The sequence below is a fragment of the Ursus arctos genome, chromosome X, assembly GCF_023065955.2.
Source record: "Ursus arctos isolate Adak ecotype North America chromosome X, UrsArc2.0, whole genome shotgun sequence".
In the NCBI taxonomy this organism is placed as follows: Eukaryota; Metazoa; Chordata; class Mammalia; order Carnivora; family Ursidae; genus Ursus; species Ursus arctos.
Window position 1 is genome coordinate 118,983,284 of NC_079873.1, and position 25,893 is coordinate 119,009,176.

A 25,893-nucleotide genomic window follows, 5' to 3' on the forward strand; every position below is an offset into this window, starting at 1 on the left:
GAAAGAAGAACAAGACCAGAAGCATCATGGTTCCTGACTTCGAACTATATTACAAAGCCACAGCAACCAAAACAGTATGATACCGTCATAAGAACAGACACATAGATCAACAAAACAGAATAGAGAACCCAGAAAGAAGCCCATACATATATGGTCAGCTAATCTTTGACAAGGGTACAAGAATACACACTGGGGAAAGGAAGGTCTCTTTAATAAATGGTGTTGGAAAAACTGGATAGCTATAGGCAAAAGAATGAAATTGAACTTTTATCTTACACCATACACAAAAGCTTACTTGCAATGGATTAAAGACCTAAGCGTAAGACTTCAAACCATAAAATTCCCAGAAGAAAACATGGGGGATAATCTCCTTGACATTGGTCTTGGCGATAATTTCTTGGATACGACACTAAAAGCACAGGAACAAAAGCTAAAGTAATCAAGTGGGACCACCTCAAACTCAAAAGCTTCTGCACAGCAAAGGAAACAATCAACAAAATAAAAAAAGCAACCTAGAGAAAGGGAGGAAATATTTGCAAGCCATCTATCTGATAAGGAGTTAAAATCTGAAATATATAAGGAACTCATATAAGTCAACAGCAAACAAACAAACAAAACTACTCCCCCAATAATCCAATTAAAACACGGGCAAAGGATCTGAAGAGACATTTTCCCAAAGCAGATATAAAATGGTCAACAGGTGCATGAAAAGGCAATCGACATCACTCAATGAGGGAAATGCAAGTCAGAATGGCAATGAGATATCACCTCACGAACCTGTGAGGAGACTATTAATAAAAAGATATATGTGTGTCAACTGTACTCAAATTTAAAAATTGAAAACAAAAGTAAATAAATAAAATCACTAATCAGGTGACCAAGTCAACCAAAAGGGAAATTGTTCCAGGTGGGCCTGAGCTAATCAGTTGAAGAAGAGCTGACATAGTGAGTGACATATATATTCACTCTCTTGATTGTGGATTGTGGTGATGGTGTACTAAGCATACACCACTGTTAAAATATATCAAATTATACACTTTGAATATGTGCAATGTGTTGTATGATAATTATACCTCAATAAAGCGGTTTTAAAAACACTAAAATGATATCCCATCACACTCAGAATAAAATCCAGTCTCCTTCACTTGGCCCATAAAGCACTACACAATAAAAAAGAGAGAGAGAAGAGATCACAAGTGTTGGTGAAAATGTAGAGAAAAGGGAACCCTTGTGCACTGTTTGTGGGAATATAAATTGGTGGGGCCACTGTGGAAAACAGTATGGAGCTTCCTCAGAAAATTAGAAGTAGAACTACTAGCTGATCTAGCGATTTCACTTCTGGATATAAATCCAATGGAAATGAGATCAGTACGTCGAGGAGATATCTGTGCACCCGTGTTCCGTGCAGCATTATTCACAATGGCCAAGATATGGAAACAACCTAAATGTCCATTGACAGATGAATGGATAAAGAAAATGTAGTGTGTGTGTACACATAAGTGTGTGTATATATGTATGTAACGGATGTTATTTAGTTATATGTATATAATGGATATTATTTAGGAATATCCTAAATAATATATAAAAGGAAGGAAATCCCGTCATTTGTAACAACATGGATGAACCCAGAGGACATTATGCTATGTGAAATAAGCCAGGCACAGAAAGACAAATACTGTATGATCTGGTTTATATATGAAATATAAAAAAGTCAAACTCATCAACAAAGAGTAGAACCATGGTTACCAGCGGCTGGGGGAGGTGGGGAAAACGCAGAGATGTTGGTCAAAGTGTACAAACTTTCAGCTAAAAGATGAAGTTCTGGGGACATAATTCACAGCTCGGTGATGACAATAGTTAAGGTACTGTGTGGTGTACTTGGAATGTGCTAAGAGAGCAGATCTTACTTGTTCTCACCACGCACACAGAAGATAACTGTGTACGGTGATGGATGTGTTAATTAACTTGATTGTGGTAATCATTTCACAATGTGTACGTACATTAAGCCATCCTGTCATATATCCTACAAAATGAAAACTAAAAAACAAAATAATACCTATATTTTATTCAAATATAATAATAATGTGTGTGTGTGTGCGTGCGCGTGTGTAATATTAACTGCATGGCTAACATGATCAGATGACCACAGATTTAATGAATTGCTGAGGGTAACAGGTAAAGGGAAAGCCAGGTAGGAAAGCCAAGAAGTCCTCTTTGGTGACGTACAGAAGAACTCTCATCCCCTGCATGGGGAGGGCAGAGAACCAAACCTGGGACTTCATGGTCAGAGCGGCTGAACTTCAACTAAAGTGAAACACCCAACTAAGCCAAGGCCCTTGGCTGCGGAAATCCAGCATACTGGTGCATGGACGGGGTCTTCTAAGTGAGTACTCACCAGGATTCTGACTCCCCAGACTTCCCTGGACCTTCCAAGCCGAGAGACAGGTGTTATCCCATCCCTATCAAGAGCTAACACCCTCTGGCCCTCATGCTGGTGGACCACGCAGAGGCCTTTCCCCGCAAGGCAACACGCACTGCCTCTCCACCCCCACCCCCACCTCCCTTCCTGCACTAACCTCATAGGTGGGGGAAGTCAAGGCATCGCCCAACTTAGGATGTGCTGACAAGGGAGGAAGGCGATTATACTCCAAGGAAGCTGCCAGAAGTATCTGGCTTGTACTCACAGGAGAAAGGGGATATATATGAGCCTGGATGGGGCGTCCGATGAAGGTGGGGGACAGAGCAATTTTATAATTTCTGGAGTGCTTTCCCGACAAACAGGTTGTAACACTCCATTACAGATTGCAGGAATTGGTGCAGATTTTCTACTAGGATGGCTTACAGAAAGCTAACGTGAAAGCCTGTGCTGAGTAGAGTTGAAAGGTCAGAATTGCTGTGGCAAAGTCATTGAGATCAGAAGGTTCGAGGAGGTGGGTGTGCTGGCATGGATGTAGAGCTACGAGCCCCCCCAGAGGACTGGATTCCACAGGGAGATCCAGAGAGCACACTACCGAACAAGGCCATCGGGAATGCACTGGTAAGAGAGCTATCCACGTCACTGCCAAGGTCAGTGTTGGCCCCCTCTGCCATCCAGGACCGACAGCAGAAAACACTGTTACAAACTTAGCTCACTGATATGACATCGCATGTGATAAGACCCAAACCCACAGAGCCCAGGTGGTGGGGCTGGGTCTCCCGAAGCCTGGAGGTTGCCATTATAATAAGACAGGGTCCATGTGGCAGCCCAGCAGCCCGCCCCAGAGTTCTGGAGACGGTTAATAGAACATGGCATCCCTAGGGGCAGAATTTATGGGCACCTGAAAACGGCACTACTCAACTTGTAACAGCAGAAACAATCTGGGAGTCCGAGACAGTCATTTCAATACATGTTCGTGATCCTCTGTCCAGTTTCCGGACCGGAGCCAGTTCTCAAACCCAGAACTCGCTGATAGAGTAGGTGGCTGGGTCCCTAGGAGAAATACCCACTGTGGTGACGAGCCCCAGCCACTTACTTGGGTAACTAAGCCCTAGAGAAAGGGTCTCGTTAGATGTTGTGAGAACTATCGGACATAGAGTCTGAGTCGACACAGATAGCTGGAGACCTGAAACATCTTCGTGGCACCCTGTGAGAGTGGGAGCACGCGAGGACCGGGTAATAAACGGAGACTTTGAGTGCATAACTGGGTGATTGACACGGCCACCACTTTGTATCTCTGGCCAGTGAGACAGGAGCTATCACAGCGGGGAAGGCCGAGCGGAAGTCGCTGGTACTGGACCACCACCACCACTACCACCACCCCCAGCCAAGACAGCAAGTCGTCACGTGGGGCCAGTGGTCTTTGTGGAGATAAGTGCCACCCTTAAGGAGCTAAAGGAGGCAGGGTGGTGATTCTCATCATATCTCCATTTGTGCAGAAACCGGGTGGGAGATAACTATCGGCTACCACAGGCTCAGCCAAATAGTAGCTCTGATCACAGCTGCCGCGCTAGATGGGGTGTCTTTGTGGGAGAGAGTAATATAAGCCCAGATACATGGTTACAGCCATTGATTTGGCAAATATATTATTCTCTCTCTCTCTTTTTTTAAAGCAGGCTCCATGGGGCACCTGGGTGGCTCAGTCGTTAAGCATCTCCCTTCAGCTCAGGGCGTGATCCCAGAGTCCTGGGATCGAGCCCCGCATAGGGCTCCTCCGCTGGGAGTCTGCTTGCTTCTTCCTCTCCCACTCCCCCTGCTTGTGTTCCCTCTCTCGCTGGCTCTCTCTCTCTCTGTCAAATAAATAAATAAATAAATAAATAAATAAATAAATAAAATCTTTAAAAAAAATAAAGCAGGCTCCATGCCCACCACAGAGCCCAACACAGGGCTGCAACTCATGACCCTGAGATCAAGACCTGAGCTGAGATTGAGAGTCGGATGCTTAACCGACCGAGCCACCCAGGCACCCCCCAATCAGAAAAGAGAACCAGAAAGAGTTGGCATTTAAATGGAATAGCAGGGGTGCCTGAGTGGCTCAGTCAGTGAGGCGTCTGCCTTTGACTCAGGTCATGATCCCAGGGTCCTGGGATCGAGCCCTGTATTGGGCTCCCTGTTCAGCAGGAAGCCTGCTTCTCCCTCTCCTGTTCCCTCTACTTGTATGCTCTCTCTTTCTGTCAAATAAACAAATAAAATCTTTAAAAAAGTAAATGGAATAGCAAGTAGTATACCTTTACAGTTTTGTCGCAGGGCGATATTAGCTCTCCTGCCCTCTGTCATAATTTAGTCTGAAGAGATCAGAAGCCTCTGGACATCCAGCAGAACATTCTCTTAGACTGTTACATTGATGACGTTTTGTTGATCAGACCGGAAGAGTGAGAGGTGGCTAGTATGCCTCCTCTTGGTAAGACACATGCACTCCTGAGGGTGGGAGATGAAGCCCCCAGAGGTTCAGAGGTTTAGCAGATCAATACAAGTTTTAGAGGTCCAGGGGTCATAGGTGTGCTGGGGTATTCCCTCCACAATAAAAGACAACTTGCACCTTGCAACTCTTGCCACGAACAGTGAATCACGACACCTAGTGGGCCTCTTTGGGTCCTAGAGGCGGCGTGTCCCACACCTACTTTATCCCTTATGCCAGGTGACAAGGAAGAGTCCCAGCTATAAAAGGGACCCAGAGCAGCAAAGGGCTCTGCATCAGGGCCAGGCAGCCATGCAAGCTGTCCTGCCCCTGGGACTGTACAATTTGGCACATCTACAGTATTGTAGGTGTCAGTGGTGGGAAAAGAGGCAGCATGGGACCTTTGGCAAAACCCGCTGGGAGAATCGCAAGGCAGGCCCACAGGGCTTTGGAGCGAGACCATACCATCTGCAGAAGAGAATCACATGCCTCTTAAGAAACAACTTCTGAGGGGTGCCTGGGGGGCTCAGTGGGTGAAGTATCGGACTCTTGATTTCAGTTCAGGTCATGATCTCAGGGTCGTGTCAGGCTCCGCGCTGGGTGTGGAGCCTGCCTGAGATTCTCTCTCCCCCTCTCCCTCTGCCCCTCCTCCCCATGAAAAAAACAAAAAAAAAACCCAAAAAACAAAAACCAACTTCTGATATGCTGCTGGGCCCCGGTGAAGAGAGAACACCTGACCACAGGACACCAAGTAACCATCATGAGGTCAGGCGGGCCCGGCAACAATCCATCGAGAGGTGAAAGGGGAGCGATCAGGGGGAGGACTAAGGGCACAGGTAGACTGGAAGGTCAGGAAGCTCGGGTGGCCATGGCACGCCCCTCTGCTGGACCAGTGCACTTCCTTCAGTTAATGCCCCAGCTCTGTGGACCCCAGCAGATCCACTGAAGGAAGAGGAAAAAGCTTGATTTAGGGATGAGTTGGGTCAGGGTGAGGGCACAAGTCAAGTGTGGACAGTGGCTGAATTATAGCCGTCTTTGGAGAATGGGGGACATGAAAGACAGTGCCAGGCGACTCTTCCCATTGGGCAGAGCTTTGGGGGATGTACTTATTCATCCACCTTGGTTGCAGAGAGAAATGGCTGGAGGTTAACATATTTATGAATTTATGGTCAGTGGTGAATGGCCTGGCTAACAAGGTGGTGGTTTAGAAGGAAAAAGACTGAAAGGGTGGGCACAAGGAGAGCTGAGGCAGGGGCAGGTGTATGGACTGGTGAGAGCGGGCTCCTAGTGTGAAGATTTAGAATCACGTGTTAACACCCACTGCGGAGCACACAGCTCAGAGGAGGCACTGTACGACCAAGTAGCCAAAACCACCTGGGCAGCTGACATCAGTCTTTGTTACCGGCCACCCTAGTGATAACGTGATGGGCACATGCACAGAGTGCCCACGGTGGCAGAGATGAAGGCTACACATGGGCCAGCAGCATGGACTCCCACTCAGAAAGGCCAATCTAGCTATTGCCACTGCGGAATGTTTAACCTGCCAAGTACAGAGCTCAACATGGGGCCCCTGGTCTGGCACCATTCCTAGAGGAGACCAACTGGCCACGACATCATGCACCTTCTATCCTGAAAGGGCCAATGGTTCCATCTCATAGGAATAGATACATACTTCAAGGACGGGTTTAGCTTTCCAGGCTGCGGGGCCCCAGCCGGTACCCTTCTTAGGAAACAGGGAGTACTCGATCCCCTAGCATGGGGTCCCATATAACACTGTGTCAGACCAAAATGACCAACTTTCCAGCAAGGGGGTACAAGAGTGGGCCCAGGACCATGGGACCCACTGCATACCATACTCTTCAGAAGCTACTGGTCTGATAAAGCCTCGAGATAGCCAGCTGAAGGAAGCCACACTCTGTGAGAACAGGCTGCCATTTGCCAAGACGCGGTACACACACCAAATCAAAGAGCTGTGTACAGCACTGCGTTCTCAATGATGAGAATGGCGAGCCTGGGAATCAATGCGTGGAAACAGGAGTGGTTCCAATTATTGCCCCTGCCATGACCCTGCAAGGGACGGCAGGAGGTGTGTCACGTGACAACTTGCTGAGCCTGAACTGCATTTCCCAATCCCTTTGCCTGGGAGATGGGTTGCAGATTTGGTGGGCCGTGCTGAAGCAGGAGTCCGCCATCTCATTTCTGGCCAGAGGTTCCGTGCAGGGGCACCACGTGGAGTGGTAGGCTGCCTCCAGTGTCACTTACCCACCGGCTCATCTCCCTGGGGCGCGGCGACAACCCACACCCGCTCTGCAACCTTCCTGGAGCTTCTCAGACTCCTGGACTAGGGCCCTGTGTGTGTGTGTGTGTGTGTGTGTGTGTGTGTGTGTGCGCATGCGTGTGCGCGCACATGCGTGGTGATGAACAAAGAGCTCCAGCTTCTCCTGCAGGATAGCCACGGTATCGAAGCTGGAGACAATGAGGGAGGGACCGAAACAGACTGCACTGCATTCTGCTGGGTTCCAGTTCATGCTTCTGGGTCCTAGCCTGTCCTTGTTCTTTCCCACTTGACACCGTCCCCTCCTGACGGCCCTGCAGACTCCAAGCTCCAGCATTAGCTGTGAGGGCTAGGGAGGCGATTTAACCAGCTCCCACAATCGAGTAAGGGGAGATCTCTAGATGTCTACTGGTATGTAGATACACAGATAGATGGACAGACAGACAGATAACAGACAGATGTATATCACACAGATGTAAACATAAAATCTCTCTCCTTAAGATTTATTTATTTGTTTCAGAGGGAGAGAGACAGCAGGAGTTGGAGGAGCAGAGAGAGGGACAGAATTCCAAGCAGACCCCGTGCTGAGTATGGAGCCCGACCTGGGTCTTGATTTCACGACCCTGAGATCACAACCTGAGCTGAAACCAAGAGTCGGACGCTTAACCGACTGAGCCACCCAGGCGCCCCTAAAAATAACATCTCTTAATGGTTTTCCTCCGAGTGAATCCTGACTAATGCAGGAACTTTGTGCTCTCCACCCCGTACCTCTGCGGGACTAGAGCATCTGACCGTCCAGGGGCCACACCTTCTCTGGGGCACAGCGAGAATCCCATTGGACTATAAGCTCCAGCTGTTGCTTGGGCACTTCGGGCTCTTTGTGTCCAGGGACCAGCAGGCCAGAAGAGAGCCCCCCCGATCGGCTGGGGTACTGGAGGATTCTCAGGAGGAGGTAGAGCTGCGGTTACACCACGGAGGTATGGAGAAATGTGTGTGGAAACGTGTTGCCACCTGGGCGTGCTAGTACTCCCTTGCCCAATGGTGACTGTAAGTGGGCAGATAGAGCAGCCCCGGGCTGAGGAGGGCATAACGACCAAGGGTTCAGCCTCCTCAGAGATGAGGGTCTGCTGAGGCCACCAGAGGGCAGTAGCTAAGGGTGAGAGTGACCTAGAACGGATAGTCAAGGAAGGAGGTGTTGAGTATCCATGGCAGCCCCAGACCAGCTGCAGAGGGGGGGCTGCAAGTTAGTCCCACTAAACTCTTCGGTTGCTCCTTGGGAAGAGAGGCCCAAAGGAATCCAGAAGGAGAGATGCAAGGGAAGGACTGGGTAGGCCACAAAATGCACCACCCGGGTCTCCCTCAAGGAAGAACTCGCTGCCCAACAGAGAGGAGCGAGGCCAGCAGACCGTCTCCAGCTGCGGGGTCCTTCAGGGTCTGCCTTATCTGCAGAGCCCCTCTGTCCCACATTACACCCTTCCAGACGCAACTCGCGTCTGGTGACCGAGTGAGGCAGGGCCACGAAGGCGCAGCCATTTCCGCCCTACACGGCTCACTGAGGCACAAGACTCCGAGCTCCCTGCCTGGGGTTGCCAAGGCTTCGTCGGATTTGCATGGCAATTGGACTTCTCTCTCTGCTCGATCCTGCTTCTGCTCCTATTCCTTCACAGGTGTGGATCCCTAATAAACTTCTGGCACCCCAAACTCCATCTCAGTGTCTTCTACCAGTGAACCCAACCAGGCAAACTCCACATTTCATGCTTTTTCTGGTACACCACTCTTCCCTGGCCCAAGCAGAGGAACTGGAGCCCCTTGCTCTCAGCACTTTATTTATAAGCACGCCCTAATATATACCCAAAGGAAAAGATTTCAGATAACTCATGTTTTACGGGGGAAAAGTCCTTATGTTACATGCAAATATATTTTTTGTGCTCATTAAAACCACATAAAAGTATATCATGCATTTTAAAAGGTTGATTACCTCAAAACCAGAAATGGCCTCCAGGCTCTCCGCTGACATAACCCATATTTATGAACACCAGAAGCAGCTCTCCAGATTTTCTTCTACTTCATTACATGAAGGGGAGATACTGTTTTGTAAAATCTTGAATAAATTTGTAAATCTAAAGAAAATGTTTTGTCTTGTTTTTGAAGATATTTTACTAAAGAGATTCCGAACTTGTTTTTTTTTCAAGAATTGTTTCAATTACGAGTGAACAGAATATGATTTATTTACCGTAACTTTGAGAAACTTTCCAGGGCATCAAGGAAAGAATAAAAAGGAAATGTATAAATCATCAAGCATATTTAACTCTTTCTATGCAGCAGGGGGGCTCACAGCATTTTTTTTCTTACAAAGTAGTCAGCTTTCAGGGCGCCTAGATGGCTCAGTTGGTTAAGCATCCGTCTCTTGATTTTGGCTCAGGTCATGGTCTCAGGGTCATGAGATCGAGCCCTGCATCGGGCTCCATGCTGGTTGTGGAGCCTGCTTAAGAGTCTCTCTCTCCCTCTCCCTCTGTCCCACCCTTTCTCTCTCTCTCTCTCTCAAAAAAAAAAAAAGTAGTCAGCTTTCAGTGAAAACTTTAGGAGGCAAAGATTCCAAGGAATAAAATAAATATTGAATGAAATACAATAATTGATTTTGAATTATAAGAAAAAAATCTGACCCCAAAGTGACAATGAATATTGATCAAAGAGTCCTGTTTATTACTTTGGGGCCATCAGTGCTGGTGCTTGCTTTAGAAAGCTGTCAGTTGGGCTTCACATTTCAATTGTTTTTGTTTACATTACTATTACAGTTAATGTCATTGCTATGCAAAGAGGATGCTAGGACTCCTGACCGGCTCAGTCAGTGGAACATGTGACTCTTGATCTCGGGGTGGTGATTTTGAGCCCCACGCTGGGTGTAGAGATGACTTAATAAAAAATTTTAAAATATTTATTTATTTTAGAGAGAGAGAGTGGGGGGAGGAGCAGAAAGAGAGAGAGAATCCTGAGGCAGACTCCCTGCTGAGCACAGAGCCTGATGTGGGGCTCCATCCCAGGACCCTAAGATTGTGACCTGAGCCGAAACCAAGAGTCGGCTGCTTAACTGACTGAGCCACCCGGGTGCTCCAAAAATAAAATCTTTAAAGCCAGCCTGGCTGGCTCAGCCAGTGGAATGTAGGACTCTTGATCTCAGGGTCATGAGTTCGGGCCCCACATTGGGGGTAGAGATTACATAAAAGAATTAACAAAATAAAATCTTAAAAAAAATAAAAGTAAAATCTTTAAGAAGAGGATGCTGTGTCCTTTAGGGAAACCTAATAACCCATCATCAGAAGACGTGGACACTTTATGGTCTTTTCCAACGATGACATGCCTCTTGACTGTTCATCTCAGCTGTTTATGAAATGGCTGACTCAGGTTGAGCTCAGATTGCAATAATAAGCCAGTTTGTCTTTGAGAAAGTTAAGTAATCTCTACGGTGATTAAACCTTTGGTTCACAAGTTTTAGCACGAAAGGAACTGATATGATGGTATAAGCATCATATTCGGAGTTGGACAGTCTGGGTTTGGTTTCTAGACCCGCCACTTACTGTTGGTGACATTGAATAAATCGTTTAATATCTCTGAGCCTCGGTTTCTTCATGTGATGATCAAGGATTGTGCAGATTGCATAAGACGACATACGTGTGTGACACATGACACAGTTTGGTAGCTAGGCTTTAACCAACAGCCCGATTGCAGCCTAGGGTACTAGTGACTCTAAGAGAATCTCTCAGGTATGTCTCCCATCATGGTCTGAGAATATACACAACAACAACTGTCATGGAGTCAACAGGCGTGGGCTGAAAGGAAAAACAAAAAGATGCTTCAAGGATACCTCAGAGAGCCAGGTATAAACCCAGTCTCCTGGGGAGTGGTGACCTGGTCCCACCAAAATGTAGCAATCATCAGAAGACCGGGCGGGATCAATGGTGAGCGAGAGGAGAAGAGACAGAGCAAGGCGCTGCTCTGGCCACCACACTGTGGAGACGCTACCTCGATGCTCCGCATGGAAAGGAGGGCACACCTACAGTACAAGGGGGACTACAGCGTCAGTGTCTTACGGGTACAAAGAGGAAGACAATGACTTATTCTTATCTGAGCAGCTGTAGTAGTGGGGCCCCAGCTGCATGGCTCCCCGTGCCAAGGGGAAATGGAAAATACTATAATAGCCTCTCTTGTCTCCATTCCCTTTTCCTAGATGAGCTTTTTCCCACTGGAGCACTAGAGCAGGGCTTTCTTCCCCCTTCTGGTATTCTGCCTGCCAGGTCCAGGGGCCAGCCTTATACCGGCCTGATTGGAGGGGGGTTGGGTAGACTCTGACCCAAGAAAATTCCCTTTACAGGATCTGTCCTGAGGCCAGAAAGTCCATCGGGACAGATTCAACACTTTGGCTTTAAGGTTTCATATACAAATAAAATAAAAATAGCCTCCCTGCCACTTGTCACACCTTCTCAGACACATCACACATCATTGACACATGTACTGTGGGTGAGTTTGCCATATTCTCTCCAGAGAACACAATTGGAGGGACAATAAGTGTGAAAATCTTGGCGAGAGTAATAGCTGGGAGGAGACAAGTAGACTTGGTCAATTTCCCCTTGTCAGTTACGCAGTAACAATGATGATACCAACAAGGGTGATGCCCCTTGACTGTATGTGATCTCTTATTATCCTCTCAACAACACCGTTTATAAACCCCATCCTACAAAATGAGGAAACTGAGTTACAGGGGATTATGCAACTTGCCCAAGGTCACATGGCCAGTAAGAGGATAAGCAAAGTCTGTGCACTTAATCTCTGTGCTATACTGGCTCCTTGGAGACAGGAGCAGTGTGGTGTTTCTCTTTCACCGCATTTCTGAAACCAGACCACTCACGGTGGACTTAAATGGGTATCATGACCAAAACCTCTCAGGTCTTTTGTTTCCAAAACAAAAATGATGGCTGCCAAGGGACAGTGGCACCAGCAAATTTTTTTCCTGCAGTTTGTTATCTGGAACCTGGTCTTTATGTCATGAGACCTGCATTCTCCAGTCTATCTGCAAATGAACAAAACAGTTGGAATCACAGTCTTCAGAGCAGAACCTCAAAGGGGACTTGAAGACTCAGCAACATGCATCATCTCCATGTTCTTAGGAGCCAAATAGATCTTCCACATTACATTCCAGAAATGCCCCTGTCCCTGCCCCCATGCTTTGCCTGGAAAAATCCTTCTTATCCTTCAAGGCCCGGCTCAAATGTCACCTCCTTTATGAAGTCCTTCCCGGCCCCACAGGCAGAATTAACTGATCCTCCTCTGTGCTCCCAACAGCACTATACCGCTAGTATAGCGCTTACCACATTGTTTTAGTTAGTTGCATAAGTAAGGTCCTTGAGGTCAGAGACTTGTCTTAGTCGTAAATCCTTTTATCCTGCTATCCCCAGCCTAGCACATGCCATATTTCATCAAATCTAAACCCCGATTGATTGTAAGATATACCATCATTTTATAAACCACTAAGAAAGATTTTTAAAAAACTGACAATTATACTATAATATGCCATTGATTTGAAGACATGTTCCAAATTCAGGGATGTCAAAATGTTAAAAAGGAAAAAAAAAAAAAAGGTATGTCTCAGAAGTGATGAATGATGGTAATAAGTGCTTAGCAAATGTTTCTAGAACTGGATTGTGAACCCAAGGTGGAACAGATACTCCTAGGGCCCTGGGACAGCCCATGCTTCTTAGTAAGGAAGGAATTGGGAGTTGGTGGGGAATGGTGTGCAATTGCATTGTTGATTTCAAATATTTAATCCAACAGATTAGTTAAAGGGATGAGTGCCCTGATGTGCTATTCCTGCTAAAAAAAAAAAAAAAAAAAAAAAAACCTCCACATCTCCCATTTGATATACTAGAAGGTTCAGTGACAATATATTCTTTAAACAAACAAACAAAAAGATTTATTTGAGAGAAAAAGACAGAGGGGGAGCAGAGGGGAGGGGCAGAGGGAGACGGAGAGAGAATCCCAAGCAGACTCCACACCAAGTGCAGAGCCCCATGCAGGGCTCGATCCCACGCCCCTGAGATCACCACCTGAGCCGAAACCAAGAGTCAGACACTTAACCGACTGCACCACCCAGGTACCCCATCAGTGACAATATATTCTACCAAAATTGGGGGCCACCTAATGCAACAAATGTGATTACAGGGACAACGGGACAGAGTATCTGTGTCTGCCTTGATTCTGCCTCTTTAAGCCATGTCAACCCAGTGCTGTTCACATCTGCCCATGAAGAACAGTGACTGCCCAGTTTTCTCCCAGCTCATTACAGTCCTGCTTTAAAAAGGAAAAGCACTGGGGGCGGGGGGCTGCCTGGCTCAGTCAGTAGAGCATGTAACTCTTGGTCTCAAGGTTGCAAGTTTGAGCCCCATGTTGGGTGTAGAGATTACTTAGTATCTTTAAAAAAAAAAAAGAATTAAGAAAAAAGCATCAAAGATGTGACGCCCTCCCAGCTCCAAACTGTTGGCTCTGTGAATGTTGCTTCCATTTTTCCTTGGTCCTCTGAACCTGGTGATTGTATATTCTCTCCCTGGTTAGTGTGTGGACCTAAGATTTTCATCGGGCCTTTCTGTAGGGCAGGCCTTACTGGGGCTCAGCATCCCAGGCTGTCTCATCAAGAATCTGTGTTCTAGGGGCCACTGGGTAGCGCGGTCAGTTAGGCGTCCAACCCTTGGTTTCGGCTCAGGTCCTGATCTCAGGATCGTGAGACTGAGGCCTGTGTGGGGCTCCACGCTCAGCACAGAGTCTGCCTAAGTTTCTCTCCCTCTCCCTCTGCCCTTTCCTGCCTCTAAAATAAATAAATCTTTAAAGAAAAAAAGAATCTGTGTTCTAGTTCCATCTAAGAAGTACACCCCCTCCCAGAGATGGGCTAAGCCTTGTGTTTATCTTTTCTAGACACACTCCTCCCCCGCCCCCTAAACACACATAAGCACACATACACACTCATGCAAGGTAAACCAAGTTGTCACTGAAGACTTTAGACATGTGCTTGGTTGACAGAAATTCTCCTGGAGTAAAAACTCCTTTTTTGAAATATACTAAAATTGAAATATACTAAGAAAATTGAGCCTAGTGGCTTAACACAATTTGTGCAATATTTTAAACATGTAAGCGGCTCTGCACACTAGCGGTCAGGGACTGAGAGTCTTTCTGGGGCAAGGACAGGGGCTAACTTTTAAGGAGGTGACGAGGAACAGAGCCAAACAGGGCAAATTGTTCCTAGTTTGCCTTTGTGCTTAGACCCTTGGTGGGAAGCCAGCGACCACCAGAAACCTGAAGGTCATCTTCCCCTTTCAGCAGGCTGCCAGTACCTGGGTTAAGTTATCAGGGCCCAGTCAGAAAGCACCAAGGATTACTATCTTCCGATTTAGTCCGACCTTCCCAGGCCAGGCACGTCCTGCTCAGCCTCCGAGTCAGCATAGTCTGCCTCCCTTCAGTCCCTCCCCCGACCTTAGTGAATAAAGGAAACGAGAAAGGAGAACAGATGACTTCGTTTGTTTCCTCTCCTGCCTTATTATTGACATAGTATTTGGGGGCATTCAAACTACAAGAAAAAAAAAGAGCCTGTGTATATTTCCTTTGAAAGGGGAGGGGTCTGCCAAGAAGGTCGCCCAAGTATTAGAACGGAATGCATCCAAAACCGTCGGAATTCTACTTCACAGGTACAGTTAGAGCTGCAAATCAAACCACTGAGAGCGTCAGAATGGAGAGACTTTGGATGACAGATGCACTCCCTTGTTTTACAGATGAGGTCTTTTAGGCCTGGAAGGTTAATTAGCTAGTTAATGGCAAAACAGGTCCTAGAACTCAAGTGTCTGGACTCCCAGTTTGGGGATTTCCCATCAGGGAAGACACCTAAACCTTTACAATTGTACCTGTCCTTACATCTGGCTCGTTGGACTCAAAAATACCGTGCAAATAGAACTCCTATTACAAGAGATCTTGGTGATTGAAACAAACAAATGCACAGACTCAACAGGCCTGGCGTTTCCACCAAAGGACCGAAGCAGTGCATTTGTACCCTCCCTGAGTACAAAATTGTCATTGCCCAGGCCCTTGACAGGACCGGATTCTCATACAAATCAAGCCAGCTGGCTAACAGCTTACCTAGGTGACATCTTATACCTTCCACTCCAGCCCCAGCCAGCTGGTGATATAAACCAGGCAGGAAGCTTGTAAGTTTTCCCTGGTAGAATTTGGGAAGAACTGTGTCAACAACGCCCCTTGCTGGTCAACACAAGAAAACGCGAAAGCTATTGCCGACAAAATCAGGGCTCTAGCAAAGGTCACAGCCATGTCTCTTAAGTCGTCTTGCAGTCTATGGGAACCGTGGCCAGGTCAAGGGAGAAAGCATGGGGAAAACAGCAGGGGGGGGGAAAGCTGCATTTTTTCCAGAGATGTTTATATGTGCCTAATTAAGGTTGGATCTCAAAGAAAGCAGATACATTTTTAGTATCCCATTGAGTCTGAACAGGCAGCTATAAGACCCAGAGACACATGTTATGCTTATACACACAAACAAGATTTTTATTGTTAACATCAACGAACACAGATGGAATATTCACGTGCCAAGGACATATTGCTCACAAGATCACAAAATGGCTGTGGATTTGTACTCGTAAATGATTTGGTGAATCACTACACATCTTTGAGTGAAATGTATAGATAAAAAAGAGATTTCTGAAGCTTCATTTCCATTTGGACTCTCGCAATGACGTCACGAGAAAAAGACAGAAGCTTTGACGTTAACGCTTACACACTTTTATGGATAGCCCGATTCCACCCAGACGAACAACCACTTCTCGTGGCCCACATTTTAAGTGGCACACAAAGAAAGCACAAGAAACACTGATTTGGCTCCATGATTTGCCTCATGAAAGGCTTTTTTTTATTTGTCTGAGTTTTAAAAAAAATCCTCCGTCAAGCTGTCCAGGGTACTTGATGACGTCACGGATGCGAAGTGTTTCCTAAGCAACTCCAGGGCCCTGTTATTTCTTGCTTGCAGGGTCTTCTCGGCTCTCAGCTCGTTCTTGATGGCGTCCAGCTCCCCGCGGATCTTTTCCATCTCTAACTCATAGTACAGTTTCATCTCTTCCTTCAAGAGCGCGTTTCCGATCTCGGTTTGCCGCCTGAGCTTCCGAACGGCCTCTTTTAACTCCCGGTTCTCGAGGCTCAGCTTGTGGATGAGTTCTTTGGCTTGCTGCAGCTCTTCGGTTAGGTTCTGGACGTTTGTCGCTTTTTCGGAGAGGTCATTTCTTAAAGCTTGGAGCTCCCAGTCTTTCTTCGAAGTTTCTCCCCCTGTTTCCTGAAACTTGAGGGGTTTGGAGGAGACTTCTTTTTTGGAGTTCAAAAGTTCTTTTTCGGCATTTTCAAATTCCTCTTCTATTTTCCTGCATTTCATGTTAAGTTCTTCCAGTTCTTCATTCAAAAGATTCAGGCGAAGTTTTGGAGACATTCCTTCGGTAAATTTCTTCTTTATGTCTTGTCGTGGTAGGATTGGTAATTCCTTTGTACTCCAGGTAGAACGGTCTTCTGTGCTATTAAAGCTTTCTTCGGTCACCATATCCAAATTAGAGGAATCACAGGAGATAGAATTTGTGTCTGCTTCGTTCTTTGAAATGTTTATCTTTCTCTCTCTTAAATTTGGTTCTTGTTCTTTTTCATTTAGTTGAGGAATAAATTCTTTCCTCTTAAATTTATTTTCTTCTTGAAACTTTCTACTAGACAAATTATAAATCCCTTCTATTCTATTGGCCTTATCTAAAGTCATTTGTTCAGAAGAAGATTCAGGCTGAGAAGCCTCATCTAGAACGTCCTGTGCGCTAAAAAAAGGAGCAAACATGTTCTCCTTCCAGTGTTTTCTTCTAGCGTCCATTTCTCCAGGTACGTCTTCCAATTCCTGAAAAACAAAATTTAAAATCAAGGCACACTGTTTACACTGGCAGCTGGTGTCATGCGAAGAACTACTTGGAGTGGCTCACGGGCGAAAGAGCCTAAATAGTTGAGGACGAGCGCTCCCTCTAACTCCCTGAGAGAGCTTCGGGTCCCTCCTTAGAACTGAACACCAGTGACATTCCACAAACTCTGCCAGCATTAAAAGTTTCTGTTGCGAGGCCCCATAACCAATCAATGGACACTTCTGGCTATTTACCGGAGAGAAAACGTTGCTAGGAGAGAGCAACAGTACACATGAAAGCGGACTGCTTCCAAAGAATAAAAGTGATTTCAAATTAACAGGTTAATATTAATAGTAGGCTAATACCTGTGCTTCCAACGTGCCTGATTTTTTTTTTCTAGTTCTTTTGCGTCGGACTATTTATTCATTCTTTAAAGTGACTAAACCATCGGGGCTTAATGCAATGTGAGCTGCTTTTGGTAAAGTATACCACGCAGACTTCCTTGTGAGTAACTGCCAAATGCCCTTCTGTCTTGACCTGCGAATTCCTGCTATTCCAGTCTTGGGCTTTGCTTTTAGGCAAGACTGCCAAGTGTACAAAATTCTATCCATTTTGACAGCAATTTCATGATGAGAACCGAATGTCAACGAGTGAAAATATGAATGCCACTGAATGTGTCCTTCTCGGGATATTGACTCCAAGTGTAGTTTTCAGGTGAAAACGTAACGTACCAAACCACAAGCAACTTTTCAAATTTCTAAAACTCAGAGGATATTTATTTGTTCCAAAAGGAATCTCTCCTATTCAAAGAGAATCCATAACACACAGCTTTCCTAACATACGGAAATATCTGATCAACCATAACTACTCGCCAGAGTAGGGAGAAAGAAGGACCCAAGCAACACACTGAAAGGCCACTGGCATCTGAAACCACCGAACGAGCAACTGCAGGGACTGCCAAAGGGGAAGAAGGAGGAGGGGCGCTTCATTCAGTTTATACATTCATCTGCTGCAATGTATTTGTAGCCTCACCACTGAGGAAAATCAAAGTATGCCTGCATCTCTTTTTCCCATGCACACAAATACAGTTTTATCTTGGCAACAGAAAATGGCAATTGCTGTGTTTCTTTTTTAAGGTAACATTTTCTTTACTATTAGTACAGATTATAATGTTATAATATTATTTCGTATGTAATATACATTTAGATAACACTTCATATAATATAAAAAGTCTAACAGTAGTGGAAGCCCCTGTAGAATTTTGGAAAACACAGGAAAGCACAAAAACCAAAAGGAATCTCCCTCATAATCGCATGGCTCTGAGATGACCACTTTTTGGTATATTATCTCTCCAGTATGTCTTTTAACAACAGTAGTTTAAATGTTAGATTTCCCTTGCTAAGGTGCGAGAGTAAACTTGCTATCTACGTGTACTGAGCATGCCTGATCCCACCCAAGAAAGAGGGAAGGGACCCGCTATCCCCAAGGGTACACTCCCCACTGGCAACTACTTGGTTTTGAGGAAAGGGAAAGATACAGATATGCAGTGAAGGTGTTAGAATGATTGGTTCAAAAGCCATAAACCAAGCTTTATTTAAGTTTAGTTAACGAGACCACGGTTATAAGCGGAGATTTGAAATTCATGGTCTATATTTGCCATTGAAGCATCATCTCCTTTCTCTTGAAATAGTCCTTTCTGACTTTTATTATTCTACTAAATCACCACCCAGAAGCATCTATGCTCTAGCTTTTCTTAAAGGGGAAGATCATCCTAATTCTGGTTTCTCTCCTCTCTTAGAAATATGAATGCAAATGACTGGGAGTTATCACTGTGTTCAGAAAAGAAAGGAGCAGAGGAAAGAGAGAAGACTGGAAGCTAATTGCCAGTCACATTTTTTAGCAGTCGCAGTTTCACCAGACAATTCTGTAAAAGACACAAATGCTTCTAATCAGGTAGCAACGGAACACAGATTACTATTCCTTGTACCTAACTCTGGACGAAAGGCATTGGTGAGATTGATCGGGAAGGGGGGTGTGCAGGGGGCAAGTATGGTGAGGCCACTGTATCCCTAGAGATAGTGATAATGAGAAATCTGAGATCGAGATCTGGGTACAGAACAAGGTTAAAACAGAAAAAACTCTTTTCATTAATAATTTTGCACCTTGAGAAAGTGACTTCTATCTCCAACCCTCCCATAAATCTGTGGCAAAAACATATACACATTTTCTTTCTCTTCAATTTCACTACCTTTCTTCCTCGAGTCTCTGTGCAATTTCCTGATACAGTCAGTACTTTTCAGAGAACTGGGAAGAATCTGCTTATTTTATAACTGAGGCTCAGAGAAGTCAGGTGACTTGACCAAGTCCACACAGCCTGTAGTGGTAAAACTGAGACCCTGTCTCCCAGGTCAGGGCTCGCTCTAAAATTCCTCTTTATTCTTCTGCTAGGTTTCATTCCACAAACTGAAAGAAAACAACCCACTATTTTCAGAGCTTAGGTATTTTTTTTAAAGGGCCACAAAAGGAGAGAGGAAAAATGAAGGGGGGAGGGTAAGGAGAATTGCATGTCACATATCAAAGGACAGAAAGAGAAAGGTTTGAAAAGCCTTCTGGAATTTCCCTCCCATGGCTTACACAGGATAGGGTCAAGGGGTCTCTGAGCTGCCTTTTCTTTTTTTCTTTCTTTCTTTCTTTCTTTCTTTCTTTTTCTTTTCTTTCCTTCTTTCTTTCTTTCCTTCTTTCTTTCGCTTTCTTTCTTTCCTTCTCTCTTTCTTTTTCCCCCCCTCTTTCATTGGCAAGATATTCTTTAAGGGCTTGTTCCCAAATCTAGTCACAGAGTATGGCAAAGCCCAGACTGGGGGGTAAAAGCTGCCAGTCTCATTTTCTCTTCCCAAACTGCGCTGTTTGTTTTTTATGCAGAACAAGTATGACATTAGTATTCTCTGGCAAGGACAAGGAACACACTTTGAAACAATGACGCTCCTCTATCCTGCCAGGGCAGCCATTTTGCTCTCAATAAACTTGATTGGGTAATTTGTTGCAGCATACGGCAAATCAAACCAGAAGCCATTATTGAAAGTATAAGCATGCCTTTTTAGTGGGTCAATTGTGAACATTTACTACTGTGACTGCCTACCCAACACTACATTGGTCACTGAAGGACTAAAAAGTAAGGGAAGGAGGTCCAAGAGATGAAAAATTCAAAGAAACAAACAAGCCAGAACACAGGAAAGCAATATAAAGTCATGTGGCAAGAATAACATGAATGGTCCTCTAAAACAGCAATCCCCCAGAAGTCCTTGGGACTGCACTGTTAAGACAAGGGTGTAATACGGCTACATCATTCATTTGTGCCTGACATAAATTAATAATAAACTCCTGATCGTTCTAGTTAGTGTCTCTCTGAAAACATCACCATTTATCCTCTAGTGACTTTCTTTTTTTGGTGGCAAAGTAGTAGGGCATTTTGGTGGAGTAAGGGATCTCCTGACTCCTCGAAGTGGATTATATTCATCTAAAGAATTTGGGAACCACTGATAAATTGCAAATAAATTTATAATGAAATGTGATGTAGCATAAAAGACTCGTTGAGAGCTAAGCGAAGAGTGACCCCTTATTATGGATCTTTAGGCAAACCATTCCACAAAAATCTTAAGTGAACGCACAACTGTCGTCAAATAGCTCCAGAAAATAATGTACCACTATTTACTGTGAAACGAGAAACCCACAAAACCATCTCATTTCCATTTTCAAGGTAGGGGGCCCTGGGGAATAGACTCATATTAACATGGATAAGTGGTTAAATATGTGAAATCTAATTACTTGTTTTCTAAAATATTCATTTTTAAAATCACATGCTTTAGGGAAATTTGCTAAGCTAAAAAATCAAAGACTTTTTTTTTTCCGTTGCCTTATCTCATTTACATTGGAATTTTATTTCAAACTTTCAGGACCATCTCTTTTGCATAAATCTACATCTGTCTGCAAAATGCGATTCTTCTTCCAGGCAGGGGTAGGCAGGGACTGGGAAACAGTTCTGGAAAACCTCCAGAGGCTTCCCCCACCCCCTCGCCTTGCAACAGTGTTTCATCCCAAACTTCGTAAATTGGGAATGGCCTTGCAAAAGGTCATCTCCAACCTGGGACGGTCAAACTGTTGTCAAGGCACTCAGCCCCCCAGCCACCCTCGACTAGAGGCGTGGCTTGTAGTCACAGCCCAGGAGCAGTAAGGCGAAGACAAAGGGCCCTTCTTAGCGCAGGGAACTTTTTCCCATTATTCTTGGATGGTTTCAGTTCTCCCAACCCTCAGAAAAACTGCTTGGCCAAAATAAGGAAGGAGAAAAAAAAAAGTCTGCTACAAAGAAAGTCACTGGCCTGGCTTCTTGGCTCAATTGTCTGATCTGTTCTCACTTAAAAGCAGTTCTCGACCTTTTTTTTCCTGCCTCCACTGTTCCCAGGCACAAAGCGCTACCATCATTACTCTCTCTCCTTATTTGAGAAGATTCTAGCCCCTCTAGGGGAGCTTCTCCATTCCTCCATTCTCCACCCTCCTGGGGACCACTGGCTCACAGAAAAACGTTAAATACCAAAATGAGGACCCAAATGAAGTGTCTGAAGTCAAGGTGGGGGAACACGTTATTAGCGTGCAAAATCGTGGGGATGAAGGAAAAGGAAGTTCTTGCGAAAGGAACAGAGTATGAGGATTATAGTGAAAAAATCCTGAGGGGTGCCAGATATCTTGACTCCCACACTTTAGAACAATTGGAGAACTTACCTTTTGTGAGCCTCAGTTTCTCCCAGTATAAAATAGGGACAATATATACCCATTTCACAGGTGGTTAAGAGAAATGAATAAAAACGAAAACGGAAGCAATTGTAAAGTCTACTGTAAACAACAGGTTTTGTTCTTTTTTAGATTTTCCTTACCCTCCCTTGGAACAGAAACCAGCCAAACAACCCAACCCTTCTCCAAAGAGATGTGCTCCGAAGTTGCCAGCCTGAAGTTATCAGGCCCCAGAAAGAGTCAGTTGGGGGGGGGTGTGGGTGCTATTAAAACAAGCAGTGAGTACCCTAAACTCAAATCCTGCATTAATTTAACCCGTATCCTCAGGGAAGGTCAGCCCCAAATCCCGAAGGTGGCTCATGCCCCCTCATTTCTGAAGCCAAAGTGATTCTGAGGTCATCTTTCCCACAACTGAAGATATTTGCATTTTATCTCCAGTTGCTTTACCCAGAACTTTCCAAATGCCCCAGTGTTTTTCAGAGCCACCAATAACTTCTTAGAAGCATCACAGTTGGAGTACCGGTTGGAAGATGAGCAAGGATGACTCTGCACTCAAGTTTATCCCATGCTGCTTCGACAGCATTTCATCATACTCTACTTCACCGATAGACTGTGATCTCCTGGTATCTTACCCATCTTTGTTTCCCTACACCCAGTAGCCACCACCAACTATCTGCTGAACGAATGAGCCTTCGTAGTCTTTCTGAAAATCCTATAATGCTGTGCTTCTAACTAAGGTTTTGTACATACTTATAATTTCTCTGGTTTCTGCAACAGTATTTTGGGGAACATGGTAGGAAAAGGACTTTTTTTCTCCCCTCAAAGGTTATTTGGCTTAGCTAAAGTCTCCAGGACACTTTTCTTTTGTATTTTCCTGAGACTTTTTTGAGAGTGTGCTGACAATGCAGATTAACGATCTGGTTACAAGGTTGAAGACTTGGTGTTGGGTGAGGCTCTGGACTTCTGAACACCCACAGTAACAAGCTATCAGCCCGCACAGCTGTACTTACACTCTCCGACGTCCAAGGTCTTCTATTGGGTACCGTTGTTCTCCTTCTCCAGTTTGAACTGAAAATAAAATCCCCACAGCATAATTAGAAAATATAATTAACCAGAATGCCCAAATCCGTGTTTATATCCAAGATGTAGCTTAAAATGACAAGTGATATACTTAGAATGCCGTGTGGCCTATCTAAAATGTGATGCCAGCCACTTTGAAGCAAGTTTTCTTTTTAACTTGCCAACCCACTTTCCCAACTGTTATGCCACCAAGTCCTCCGTCCCCAAGCAATGCAAATATCAAATAGGACAAGAATCATGGTGGCAGGTTACTCCACACGGTATCTCCCGGTCTTTAGCACCCCCTGAGCGAACGAGCCACTGCTGGCGGCCGCAGGAGCATGCTTGTTATTAACGACCCTGCCAAGAGGCATCTTAGCAAAGGGCTGGAGCCTAGGCCTTGCCTCCCTCCCTCGGAGGCGGGTTAATTTGCGAAATCATTAAAAAGGAAAGTGATCTCGCTTTTTTGCCTTAAGCTTTCAGGGTCCTACCATTTGAGCCAAGTGTTCACTTCACGGGACAAATTGTCTTCCCTATTGTTTGGCAGACATTGAGAGTGAAGCAAAGTACCATTGAAAACTGGGCCCTGTAAAGGGTTTTGACCCTCCAATTCTTTGTTACTAGTGTGAAACTATTCCTTGAAGAAGAAAAGATACCGAGTTACCTTAATTCCAGAGGCTGAGTACTTGATTAGTATGGAAGTCACATTCTCGCTATAAAGCCGTATCTATGCGCGCATAGTTTGGGGGTTTTCTCGGTAAATGGTTAACAAACTCCTGCCATCGCTGCTTCCAGTGTGGAGAAGGGGGCTCGGGTCTGGGCGCTCCCTGCCACCTCCCCAGTCCCTACCCCTTGGCGGGCGGAGTTGGGGGGGGTGGGGGGGGCGAGGGCAGCGGGCGAGGCCTGACCCCACTCCTCCTCCCGCACCCCACTCCCACACCCTGTTCCCCTAGGTCCCCGGCGCTCGCCAGCTCCCGGCCCCGGGGCTCGAGGCTCGGAGGAGAGCAGAGAGCCGCAGTTGGGAGGGGGGGTCCGAGTTGGGGGGCGACGGGGTGCCTCAGCCCGGGGTCCCTCAGCGGCGAGCCCGGGGGAGCCCCGGCGCTCCCGCGCGCAGACGTACCTGGAGACGTGGGTGGGGTCCGGCGGGCCCTGGCCCCTCTTCCCCGAAGCCAGCCACCACCGGCTGGCGGCAGCCCTGGGCTCGGCGCTAGCCACCGCGACCCGGCCCGGCCGGCGCGGGGCAGAGCCTCTGCAGTGCAGCGCCAGCGCGGGCCGCGCCGTTGCCTAGCAACCGGCCGGCCGGATTTAAAGGGACCGGGGCGCCGGGGCCCCGCGCCGCTCGCCGGCCGCTGCCTGCCGCCAGTCGGAGCCCGCCCGGGCTCTGAGCATGCCCGGTGGGGCGGGCACAGCGGCGGCGGCGGCCCGCCGGCGAGGGGAGCTCAATCGGCCGAGGGCTGAGTCAGGGTGGGAAGGGGCGAGAAAGTGCGAGGCGGCCCCACCCACCGTGGCCTTATTACGGAGGGTCTGGGTGACTCACAAAGCCACCTAGACACGGCGATTGTGCGGGGAGGAGGGCGTGGCACAGGGCTTATCCCTAGGCCTGCCGTTTAGTTAGCCCGACTTTGAAGAGGGTGAGCTCTGGAAAGTCGCCGGGGTTTGCTTCAGGGTCCCGAACAATGTGGGACTTGCACCCTGCCCCCCCCCCCCCGCTCACCCCTGCCCCTGTGCACAATGGTCTGGCCAGAATTTCTGCCTCTGGCTAGGGTTCTAAGGGCCCGAGTCAGGAGAGCATTGTCCCCCCCCCCCCCGTTGTGCCCGTGGGGGAGGCTGGGCTGGCGTCTCTGGTGGCTCAGGCTTCCTCGTTTGTCACTCGGGAACTTCCCCCAACCACTGCTGCACCCATCTGAGTGTAAAATCGATTGGGGGCACTCAGTCCTACACCACTGTTCTCTTCCAGCTTCAAAGTTTGCTCCCAACTTCTGGCATCTGGTTGGGGGAACAAGCCCACGTTCTACATTATGTTAGAGACTCCAGTCCCAGTATTTGGCTGAATAAGTAAATGTGCTTCTCAGACTTGGATTAGCCCGGTTGCCCGCTGCTGATTCTTCCATCACCAAATTGGTCACAGGCACTGATAACACATGGTGGCTCTGGTCCGATGTGGACCCAGCTGGGCCTGACCAAAAGGTTGTGGGGCCTGGAGCAGAGCGGGACTGGGGGCTTTGAGATTGTGGTAGTTGTGACTTTTAGGAAGTCTTGTCCCTATTTTCTACAAAGGAAACATGGGCTCTGGAATCTCAAGTGAAAGGTTTAAGCACGTTGGAAAAGGGACAGTCTGATTTCTCCAGACGCAGCAAGGAACTGATTTAGAAACAATACCAGGATGCATTTCGAAACTTCAAAACTTCTTGAGAACCGGATCTAACAGGTGTTGGGGCGCTGGCAATGTTGCACTCAGAAGCCCTGAGGCCTAGTTCTCAGTCTCCTTTTTCCTCCTTCGGGAACCAATGTCAACAAGGGCTGGAGGCAGGAAAAGGCCTAATGTCATGGGTGTTTTGTTATGGACCTTGTCAGAATTAGTTTGTGGGATTCTGACAAAACCTCTTTTCTCCATATGAAGTCTCCACATTGCCTTGCATTTATCATTTCTGTTTTAATTATTTTAAAAGGGTTCCACTTATTTTTGCTTGGTGTAGGATCCCTTATCAATGTAATAAAAGAAATCTTAATAGCTTTGTGCCTCAGTTTCCTTGTTTGTTCAATGGGGATAATAATTGTGCCTAGCTCATAGGAGCATTGTGAGGATTGAGTTAATACTTTCAAAACCCTTAGAGCAATGCCTGACACATAGCAAACTCTATATAAATGTTTACTATTAGTATTAGTATTAGAATTATCTTGTTTTATAAATTCATTACCCTCCCAAAAATATAAATATAAA

At 46.3% G+C, this 25,893-nt stretch overlaps 1 protein-coding gene across 1 annotated transcript; it reads right to left on the bottom strand.

Annotated features, from left to right (window-relative positions):
• Positions 1-15,724: 15,724 nt before the first annotated feature.
• CCDC160 (coiled-coil domain containing 160) lies at positions 15,725-24,238 on the bottom strand. Its single transcript, XM_026520620.4, has 3 exons — positions 24,073-24,238; positions 22,904-22,961; positions 15,725-17,113 (listed from the first exon to the last, which is right to left on the bottom strand). The coding sequence occupies exon 3, from the start codon at positions 17,087-17,089 to the stop codon at positions 16,118-16,120; it is 972 nt and encodes a 323-aa protein (XP_026376405.1). The 5' UTR covers positions 17,090-17,113; positions 22,904-22,961; positions 24,073-24,238; the 3' UTR covers positions 15,725-16,117.
• Between the last annotated feature and the right edge of the window lie 1,655 nt (positions 24,239-25,893).

What these genes read in the sequence shown, in the direction of transcription:
- CCDC160 (XM_026520620.4), bottom strand. Translation starts at nt 17,089, where the DNA reads ATGGACGCTAGAAGAAAACACTGGAAGGAGAACATGTTTGCTCCTTTT.